This window comes from Lutra lutra, chromosome 3, assembly GCF_902655055.1.
Source record: "Lutra lutra chromosome 3, mLutLut1.2, whole genome shotgun sequence".
Taxonomy (NCBI): Eukaryota; Metazoa; Chordata; class Mammalia; order Carnivora; family Mustelidae; genus Lutra; species Lutra lutra.
In genome coordinates this window covers 199,885,646-199,896,208 of record NC_062280.1, presented here as the reverse complement: position 1 = coordinate 199,896,208, position 10,563 = coordinate 199,885,646, and the positions used below count along the sequence as shown (strand labels likewise).

Sequence of the window (10,563 nt, the reverse complement as noted above, 5' to 3'; positions counted from 1 at the left end):
AGCAAAAGAACCCAGAGAGTCGATTCAACTGCCCATGGCAGTCAGAGCAGCTCCCTAAGCTGGCTGTGGTGGATTCCCAGAGCCTGCAGGCTCTCCCAGAGCATCTCCCAGAGGAGACCGTGTGTGGCCTTCATTCATTTCTCCCCTGACTATCTCATGGTGCCAATCCCCTCAGCAATCCATATATATCCAAGCACTTTCAGGAGCCACAGCTTCACAAAGGATCAGATTTCTAAAGGTTTAAAAAAAAGGGGGGGGGGAAGAAAAAAGAGGGGACTTTATTATCTCGTTAGAAGCAGTGGACATCATTCTTGAGATTTTTGCACTCACTTAAAAAATGCACGGTTTAAGCAAAATTATCAAAATGACTCCAAAAAATTACACATGTCAATTGCCAGGTCAGCATTTTACTTAAAGCTCTTCTCTCCAGCAGGCTCAGTGCGGTGTTCATTGACCTGCTAGCGGAGGCCCATTCTGGGCTGGATCGTCTATGCTCATTCCAGGACAAGGAAAGAAAATGAAGGGGAGGCCTAGGCTGATGAAATCAACATGTTTTGATGTGGCCTCAAGGCTTTTTTTTCTTCCTCCAAAAATATAATTTCATCTTTATGTTGTGACTAAGTTCAAAATGTATTGGTTACAGTATAACTTTTAAATGCAATATTTAATGCTGTCAGATTACTTGAAGACAAAGTTTTACAGAAAACTTTAAATTCCAGAAAAAAAAAAACCTGCAGTGTGCCCATAAACACCTAGAAAAAATAGAATTAAAAAATTTAAAGCATCAAACACCCTCTGATCTCATGAAGAATAATGAACGCCACATTCCATGTGCCCCAGTTCACTCCGGGGATGGGGGGTGGTCTAGTGAATGTGTGTGGGGGGGTGGCAGAGAGAGAGAGAATTCAAGATCCTTTTGCCCTTTCCCAAGGAGAAATAAGCCAGAGGGAGGGGCTGAGGAGAGACGGAGTGGGCCTCGTTGCAGGATATTCTGGTTCAAAGAGTGTTTCCTTGAGCCAAATTCAGATAAACTCCATTTGCAATCTTGTTCATTGCAGGGGGAACTGGGGGCATCAGTGACTCTGCAGTGGTCTTTGTCATCCATCAGTAGCCTGGTCCCGCCATTGGGGTCTTCCTCCTCCAGACCAAACTGGGGCAGATCCCAGGCCAGCTGGAGGATGCAGAGCCCGCCAGTGTCAGCCCACAGTTACAAACAACACACCAAAGAGCCAAACTATAAAATGAGGGGTGGTTTTTTTTTTTTTTATCCTGGTAATTATTTCTTGATCCGTATTAACACAGTAAACATTACAAAATAATCTACGATTTAAACTATCTTCCCTTCCACTGAAAGAAGCTCCCTGAAGATTGTACCCTCCCCCCTGAGGACCCCTTACTTTTAGTTTATGCTGATAATTTCTTCCTCCTCCGTCAGATTTACTAATTGTATTTTGAGCTCACAAAACATGCATATAAAATTAGCACGTTCCAAATTATGGGGGAAAACTGGGCTTTTTTTTTCTCTCTTAAATTTATTGACTCAAAACTCGATGCATTTTTTTTTTTTTTTTAAGGAGAGGTCTTTTCTCGGTTTTAGAAGAAAGGCTTTTTTAGGAAATTATGTACATAATCTGAATCCTCCTCCCCACACCGCAACGCCTAAAATAAAAATTTCACAATGCATATACAAGAAATAATACAAAACAAAAAAAAAATGGAAATGCTCAGATACAGAAAGTTTTACAAAAACCCAGGGTATAACGCTGCCATCTGAAAGGAGTGGGGAGATCTCTTTGTATAAATTAACAAACCAACCCAAAAAAGCGGTAACAACTACAAAAAACTCGTAAGTGTTTGGATCTGCCTTACTACATCGATAACAAATGAGAGCAGCTCCCCGGCGCGGGTCTAGGGCCGCCAAACGCCGGCAGGAAGCTATGCAGGATGAGCGCGCGCTGGCCGGGCTAGAGAAGTTGGAGTCGCCTCTCCCTGGGTTTGGGCTTTGTCCCCTCGAGCAAAGAAAACGCTTTCTGCCTCCTCCGTGAATGATAAATACTGTACAAAAAGTCTCAAGAAAACACCGAAGTCAGTCCAAACCGCAGGCTGTGGCCGCGCCCGGCGGTCCCCCGGAGCTCGGGGAAGGCGAGCCGGGGGCGTGCGTCGCCCGCGCTCGTGGCCAGTGTCTTCCTCTTCACGAGACCGTGGAAACGTCTGTACAAAAGCAAGGCCGCTCGGGCGGGCCGCGCGCTCCTCCTCGCGCGTCGCGGGCGCGGGCCGCAGTGTCCCCGCGTCCCTAAATGTGCGTCAGGGGCACCGTGCCGTTGACGCCCGCGCCCGCGCCCTGGTAGTGCTGCGGCAGCGAGTGCAGCCGGCTCTGCGCCGCGGCCGCCGCGGCCGCCGCCGGGTCTCCGCTCTCGCCGGCGGGCAAGTACATGCTGATCATCTCGCGCAGGTCCCCGGGGCACGGCGCCCGCGAGTGCGCGGGCGCGGGCGGGCTGCCGCTCGGCTCCGACTTGACGAGCGAGCCCAGCGCGCCCAGGGCGCCCGACGACGCGGCCGCCGCCGCCGCCGCCGCCGCCACGGCCGAGTTCTGGTGCGCGCCGCCCGCGGCGGCGGCGGCGGCGGCCGCGGCGCCGTAGGGGAGGCCGCCGTAGCCCGAGGGCGAGGCGCTCATGTAGCCCTGCGAGTTGGAGATGGGGCTGTACTGCAGCGCGCCCATGTCGTAGCGGTGCATGGGCTGCGGGTTGTGCGGATGCGCGTGCGGGTGGTGCGGGTGCGGGTGCGCCGGGTGCGCGTGCGGGTGCGCGCCGCCCGCGCCCGGGTGCTGCCCGTAGGCCAGCTGAGCCTCCTGCATCATGGCCGCGGCCGCCGCCGCCGCCGCCACCGAGCCGGGGTAGGCGCCGTTGGCCCAGCCGTTGACGTGCGCGTAGCCGCCGCCCGCCGCGCCGCCCGGGCTCTCGAGGCGCTGGCCCACGGCCGCCGCGCCCACGCCCACGCCCATGGCCACGGCCGCGCCGCCGCCGCCCGCGCCGGCCGCCAGCAGCCCGCCGGCCAGCGAGTACTTGTCCTTCTTGAGCAGCGTCTTGGTCTTGCGGCGCGGCCGGTACTTGTAATCCGGGTGCTCCTTCATGTGCAGCGCGCGCAGCCGCTTGGCCTCGTCGATGAACGGCCGCTTCTCGGCCTCGGACATGACCTTCCACTCTGCGCCCAGGCGCTTGCTGATCTCCGAGTTGTGCATCTTGGGGTTCTCCTGGGCCATCTTGCGCCGCTGCCCGCGGGACCACACCATGAAGGCGTTCATGGGCCGCTTGACCCGGTCCTGGTTGGCCTTGGCGACCCCGCCGCCGCCGCCGCCGCCCCCGCCGCCGCCGCCGCCGCCGCCGCCCGCCCCGGCCGGGCCCGACAGGTTCGTGGGGGCCTGGGCGCCGCCAGGCGAGTGCAGGTCGGTCTCCATCATCATGCTGTACATCGGGGCGGCCCGCGGGTTCACCGGCACCGCGCGGGGAGGGCCAGGAGCATAGACGGCCGGGGGGGTGAGGGATGGAGAGGAGTTCAGTGGAACGGAGCGAGACGTGGGGAGGGGGAGAAGTCCTACCAGAGAGAAGAGTGGGGGGAGGAGGAAGCAATGACAACAAAACAAGAGGCAAAAACACACGCACTCAGCGCAGGTCCGGCTCACAGGTGCAAAGTTTCTCCTCGTGCTCCAACCACTCGCCGGAGAGGGGCGATGGCCGGGGTCGTCGCCGCCGCCGCCGCAGCCCGGTCGCCTCGGCTGAGCGGTGCAAACAGGTGCAGTCGTGGCCAAGTTGCAGCTCCACTTTTCGGGACGCGAGCGGTGCGCGGGGCCTGGCCCCGGGCTCTCTGCCTCCTCCTCGCCGGTCGCTGCCGCGCGCTGCCTCCTTCCTCCTGCACTGGGTCCTCGGCGGCCTCCCAACTCCGGGGCTGCAACTTCTAGCAGCGCGGCGTGCCGCGTGCGCTGGGCATGTGCCGGTCCCAGGTGCCCGGGGGGAGCGAGGCGCCGAGGGGGGCGCGGAGGGGGGCCGTTGGGGAGGGGGGCAGGGGGCAGCGCCGGGAGCGCAGGCGCGCGGAGAGGGCCTGAGAGCGGGGCCGCCGAGCCCGGGACTGGCTGCCCACTGCCTGCCCGAGGCCGTGCGCTCGGAGCGGAGGCGCACGCGGGGCCGGCGGCGCGCGGGGCCCAGCAGCCATACGCCGGGCCCGGGCTGCCATTAAATGAGCGCGCCGCGGCCAATGGGAGCCGGCGGCGGCGGTGATTTGCATGGCGCGCTGGCGAGTGACGTGGGGAGGGAGTAGATGCTCGGGGCGCGGGCGGCGGGGCGGGAGGAGGGGAGGAAGGAGGGGGAGCAGGGGCAGGAAGGAGGGGGAAGGAGGCCTGGGAGGGGGCGCAGCCACGCTGCTTCCTGAGCGCGCGCGGCGGCGGCGAACCCCGAGCTCGCCCTCCTCGCCTCTCCCGCCCGCGCGCTCCGAACGATTAAGGTTGGGTTTAAAAGCGGAGCCGAAGAAAGAATCGTCCGGGGCGGGAGGAAGAGCGGGAGGAGGGGCGGGGGGGTGGGGAGGGGATACAGCCTGGAGCCTGCGTAAAGGACGGCAGTGGAGGTCCGGCCTCTGCACCCCCGCCGGCCAACTCTGCGCTTGCGGGGAAGGGGAAAAGTTGGGACCGCGGCGGGAACCTCACCCCTAGCTGGGCCCGAGGCCTCGGAGGGACAGGCGCGCCCTCGGGAGCCAGAGGTAGTTGGGGGGGCGTCTGAGATGTGCAACTCGAAAGCCCCGCACGGGTTCTCCTGTGAGACCCTCCCAGGGGTACCTGCTCCGCCGTGGCGCGCTCGAAGTTCTCCAGTGCCCCCTCTCGAAGGAAAGGCCTTCCCAGTCCAGGCCCCAAGAGTTCCCCTAAAGGAGGGGCGGGCGTTTGGTCAGACTTGGCTCCGCGGCTGCTTTTAGCATCAGCCCTGAACTTTTTTTTTTTTTTTTTTGAGGGTCTTTTAATGAGCCTGGGGGTTCTGGGCGCGTACTCTTCTCAATCTGGCTTCTTCCTCCTGAAAAGAAATTGCCAGGGGCTCGGAAACAACAGATCTATCTGAAATCTAGCAGCAACTCAACAACAGCTGAGAAAGTTTGTTTAAATCGCAAAAGAACGGTGGCTCCCACGCTCTTCTGGAGCGAGTCTAACCGCATCTGTTTGCCTAAGAACTGTGAAAACTGTGAGCGGAGCGGGGCCCACTGGACACCGAGCGGGGAAAGTGGGGCCTCGCGACTGAGCGGCAGATGCCATGTTCCTACACTGTGCTAACGGAAGGCTTGGTTCTTGGGAGGAGGAAGGCCCCTCCGCCCCTGCGGTTAGAATTCCCAAACTTTAAAGTGTCTTCCATATGGGGACGCACAGGAGATTTCCAAACCCAACCTCAAAACCCCCCACCATTGCGCCCACGCTGCTGATTCCTTCTGAATGATTAGCAAGTGGCCCAGAGACTTCCTGCAGAGAATCCGTCGATCCCAAGCACCCGTCAAGTGTGCTCCGCGCGGGGGTCGGTGCGCCCCGGACAGGGAGGTGCTTGGAGGCCGCGGGTGGGTAAAGCGGGGCCGAAGCAAAGCGGCGCGACTGACCGTCTTGTAGTCCAAGGAAACGTGCAAGGATGGGCACGGCCCTAGGCGTACGAACAGGGTGTTCAGGTGGCTGGGCAGTGACTACCTGACACCCTACCTGCCCATTTAAGAAAAAATTCTGAGGTTGTGAATATCCCGAGCCCTTGGCCTGTCCAGGGTGCAGGAGTCCTTCCTTGCGCTCCTCTCACTTACCGCGATGGGTGCTGTAGGCTTTTTAGCACTATTTCAAGGTCGCTGCCGTAGCCAGTGCCACTGCAAATCGGTCTCTGCAGATTCAACTGCTTCCGTTTCAGGCCATTCAGCGTTTCATAGTGAACTCATCAAATATTACATAATTATATTAGAAAGGAAACTTCATTTTGTATTTAGTTTTTTAGTAAATATCTAGGTTATAAACGTGGTTTGCAACTACCTTCTCATTTCATCAATCGAGTTTGTTAAATCTTTTGATCTGTTGTATGTGTACCACCTCCGAATATCAGTCACATTGTGCAGGAACAAAAAAAGTAACAAGGACATGGTTTAAGAATGCTACAGCCTCGTTTTTCTTCTGATAATTTAGGAGACGATGGGTGTGCAGTGAGATCCAGTGTGTTATGGAAAGTCAGCAAGACTGAAATAAAGGAAATGGTTTACAAATTATAAACTATATTATCCACTTAGCAATTGAAAGATTTCTTTTCCTCTGCTTTTCAATTTAGATTTTAAACTAAATAGCCTAAGACCCCCTGAAAATGCTTTGTGTGAGTCAGGCTTGGCACATTATTTTCCATATCAATGGAGCAATTTATTTTATAAACACCCTGCACTCCGGTTAGCATTGCTGGAATGCTTTCTTTATGCTTTTGGGAACTTGGATAACCGACTTTGAAATGGTCTGGTTTCTTTCTGCCACAGTCCTGAAAATTGTTTCCAAATAGGATGTTACCCTTGTTCTCCAGAGCATCTAAACAGGTGGTCAATGGTTTCGCCTTGTGTGAGATCTTGCTAGTGCTTAGCGTTTGGGGCGCACCCCATAAGCCCTTTTTAGTGAGAGATGTTCCCTGGGCCCAAGCGGGTGCACACACCATAGGTGCCCACGTGCACAAGCATTAAACCAGAGCCGCAGGTGTAACTTGTTGCCAACGGAGAGCTGATTGGCAGCAGCCGCCTGTGCCAATTAGGCAGTGGCAGGGCCGGGAGTGCCAGACCTCTCAGTGCCTTCCATCCTGGCATGAAGACCGAGGAGCGTCATACCAACTCCTGTCGGTAATGGCTTCTGGGAGCCTCACCGGCCTGCTCCTTCCGACTCCTCTCTCCAGTGACTCTTTAAAGGGAGAGAAAACAGTCCAGAAACCAGTTTGAAAAACCAGTTTTGGTCTCCCTCCCAGCCTCCACCCAGGTTGGCAGGGGCCTCCTTCAGACTGAGAACTTCTCAGAGGCAGGGCACTGGAGGGTCTGGAGACAGGCTTCGCGGCTTCCCAGTGATGTCAGGGCCCAGACCCTGAGCGGGGGCGGGGGATGAGTTTGCTGTCGATGGACCAGATTTTCCCTGCCGGGTTCTCGGAGACTTAGCTGCATCTCTTCGCTCAGAATGCCGGAGTGAAGACCAGCCTGCGCGTGCGGATGAGCAAAGATACTTTCTGTTCTTTTGTTTAACTTGTGGGCGTGATCCCGAAGGAAAATTCAGAGCCAAGTCTCCTTAGAGGAAATGATAGACACATGTTTGCTGATGTATCCGCACATGTGTGCACACAGAATGTGTATGGACGTGCACACGTGTGCATAGATGTGTACACACGCAGGATACGGACACACAGATGCATACATGCCCACAGAGGATACGTGCATACGTCGACACACACGCACTCAGGCAGGATACACAAATATGTGTACATGGGCGTGTACACATACAGAATATGTGCGTATGTGTGTATGTGGTGTATTTACGCGATTACACAGAAGCCTTTGCCTTTCAAATAAACTGATTACTGGACTCCAGCACCAGTAGAGTGAACTGTTTTTGTGGAGTCACTGAAACTTCTGGCTCTGGCTTTGCCCCCTCCCTGTGGCTGGCGCTCAGAGGAGATGTTAGACGCAGAGAGGGTCCCTGTGCCTAGAGTCCCCGCAGATTCTCCCCAGCGCTCTTCCAGGAAAGCTACCTTTCAGGCCCCTAGAGGTGACTTTCCGTAGCAGAGACAGTCTAAAGCCCCGAGCGGTGGTGAGATGGACAGGTCTGGAGTTGGGGGGTGGGGACGGAAGTCAGTGAAGGGTCCCCGTAGGGGAGCCGCGAAGCCTAAAAACGCCCGTCCTCCGCGGCCTCGGCGCAGTCGGGCCGTCCTGGGGACCCCCGCCCCGGGGATGCGCGCAGACCGCCGCCGCCGCCCTCCCGCGGCTTCCCGGTCGCCCGCCGACCGAAGCCCTGCGTCCGCGCCTCGGCGCACCGCCCCGGGCGCAGCCTTGCAGGCTCTGGCGTCGCCCCAAGGGCTCAGACCGGAGTCGAGGGAGGCAGATCCCGAGGGACGGAGCCGCCAGCTCAAGGCCAGACTTGGGGCGAGAAGACGTGCCCGAAGAAGGAGAGCGAGCGGGGAGGAGAAGGCGGCGGAGCGAGCGAGCGCGGCGGGAAGAAGAGGACCCGGAGGCAGCTCAGGCCTTCGGGGTCGTCTCCGCCGACAGGAGGCGCAGACCAGGAGAGGCGGGAGGGACGGCGGCGCCGGCGGGGGCCCTGGAGGGGGACAGCGGCGGGAGGCGGCGGTGCGGGCCGCGCGTCCCCCCAGCCCGGAGCCGCGGGAGCGCGGGCCGCGATCGCCGTCTGCTGGCCGCCGCCACCCTCGCCGCCTCCAGGCTGCGGGCCTCCAGGCTCCGCTCCCCGCCGCGGCGCCCCGTTTGGTTCCCTGCTCCTGCAGCCTCGCGCGCGGCTCCTCAGCTCGGCGCGCGCCTCCGGGGCTTTTGGAGCCGGGGTGCGCGGGGGAAGTCTGGGGGGTGGGGGGGGCGCGCGCTGGTCTGTCCCGGGTCCCCTGGCGCCCTGGGTGCCCCCTCTGCGCCCTGGCCCTGCTAACTTGGCCGTTGTTCCCAAACAAAGCCAAAGCAGCCAAAGTAGCACAAAAGTTTCTTTGTTGATTTTTTTTTTTCTTTTAAAGGGGAAAAAATAGTCATGGAAGAGGGGAGAGAGGAAGGAGGAGAAAAAGAAGCGCTCGCCAGTGTGGAACTTCCAGCCGCATCTGTGCCGTTTCGGGTAGCAACAGACCGGGGACCTTCGAAGCCGCTCTGAGCGCGCAAATCCCCCGTCCACTCCTCCCGCTGGGAGCGTCGGGGTGAGCAGGGCTGAGCCTGTGGCGTCCGCGGGAAGGGGGCAATACAGGCAAGCAGGGCTTTCTTTCCAGCCACCGGTGTGGAGATCTGTAAATTCACCCTGAAGAGCAAACAGCCCCGCGTGCGTGCGTGTGTGTTGTTTTGTGCCTCCTCGCTCTCTGGGTGAAAGCATTTGGAGAATCTCTGGGAGCTTTCGAGTAGGGGCCCATCCTGTGAGCAGTACTCACACATATAATTCAAATTTCACAGCTGACCTGCTCTGAAAACCTCAATCAGCTTCTAATTGAAGGGAAAACAAAATATTGCTTCCCTACAGCAGAGCTAACGATTTAATCATTATATCAGACATTATAGCTTTTAATTAGGCTAATGCTGATACTGTATGGGAAGAGATAATTCAGCACAGTTCTTGATGAATTCTGTAATTGGGTTAACGGCGGAGCAGTTGGGGGAGAGACGTCAATATTCAAGCTGCGTCTGTAGCCACCAGGTTTATGAATGAAAGAGAGAAGACAAGGGAGGAAACACTGGGACCCGAGGGGAGCGTCGCGCCCTCGGACCGTTGGCGCTGCGGGCGCTCAGGAGGGAGGGTTGAAGGCCGGATGTGCGGAGCTGGGTAGCCGCAGGGTGCCAGGCCGCTGGGGCCTCACCGCCAGCGAGGGGGTCCTCCTGCCTCTCAGCCGACCTGGCCCTTCTGTGGGAAACTTTCCCAGCAGAATCTCAGGGCGGCCTCCTGCCCCGTACACCTGGACACTGCCGTCTCCTTCAGGGTGCTCCCTCAGCGCAAACCAAACCAGTGCTGGCGGAGAGCTGGGCCCAGCGCAGCTTTGACGCGCACTCCTGCTGGGCGGCCTTTAAAGACACGAGCGCCGCCGTCCGGGCTCCCATCCCTTGCTTGGCCCGGGGCGCCGGCTGGGAGGGCCCAGCGTCCCCGGTCAAGGGCAGTGGTCGACGGTCCCCGGCTCTGGGGCCGCGGTGGGCACGCGGGATGCCAGGTGCCTGGGCGCACGGCCCACTGCCTGCATTCTCATGTCCACACTGATGAACAACTTGGCGAGAAGGCAGCTTGAGTGGGGACCCAGGTTGGTGCCCAGTAGCCTGGCCAGTGGGCCTGGGCCAAGCCGCTTCCTGACGCTGAAGCTGCGCCACGGAGCTTGCGGCCCGGCCTCCGGCTGTTCCTGGAAGGCCCGCAAGGGAGCCTGGAAGGAGACGGCCGCCAGCCGCACCTGCGGAGAGCCAGCGGGGCCAGGGGGCGGTGGCACCCCTCCCCTCCTCTCCCCTCCCCTCAGCGCCCTCCAGCCCGGCCCGTGCTGGCCCACCGCGGCCGCTGCGCCATCCCGCCTGTCCTCCCGGGGGCGCGTGTGGCCCAGGGCCGAGGCCAGGCAGGGAGAACCCCATCCCCCCACCGCCCCCCCACGCCCGCTGGCCGGTAGGACCCGCAGAAGTCGTGCTCAAGTTCCTGGGTCCGCACAGCTACCCCGGAGGGTGCCACAGCCCTGGGTTTTAAGGAGAAATGCCGGCGCCTCTAAAATTTGATGGGCTTTTTAAAGAGACCACCTGAGTCGCATTTTCTGCGGTTTTAATCCGAATGATTTCACAGTGTGGTTTTTATGTCCTTTTTATATTTCTGCATTCCCCTCCCCCCCCACACAA

The 10,563-nt window shown here is 59.0% G+C and overlaps 1 protein-coding gene across 1 annotated transcript; it reads right to left on the bottom strand.

The window, feature by feature from the left end:
- Positions 1–2,293: 2,293 nt before the first annotated feature.
- Positions 2,294–3,959, bottom strand: SOX1 (SRY-box transcription factor 1). The gene has a single exon (XM_047721809.1). It carries the CDS (start codon positions 3,467–3,469, stop codon positions 2,294–2,296), a length of 1,176 nt encoding a protein of 391 aa, XP_047577765.1. The 5' UTR covers positions 3,470–3,959.
- Positions 3,960–10,563: the final 6,604 nt, after the last annotated feature.

Excerpts from the sequence above, each read along its gene's own strand:
- SOX1 (XM_047721809.1), bottom strand. The coding sequence starts at position 3,469 with ATGTACAGCATGATGATGGAGACCGACCTGCACTCGCCTGGCGGCGCC.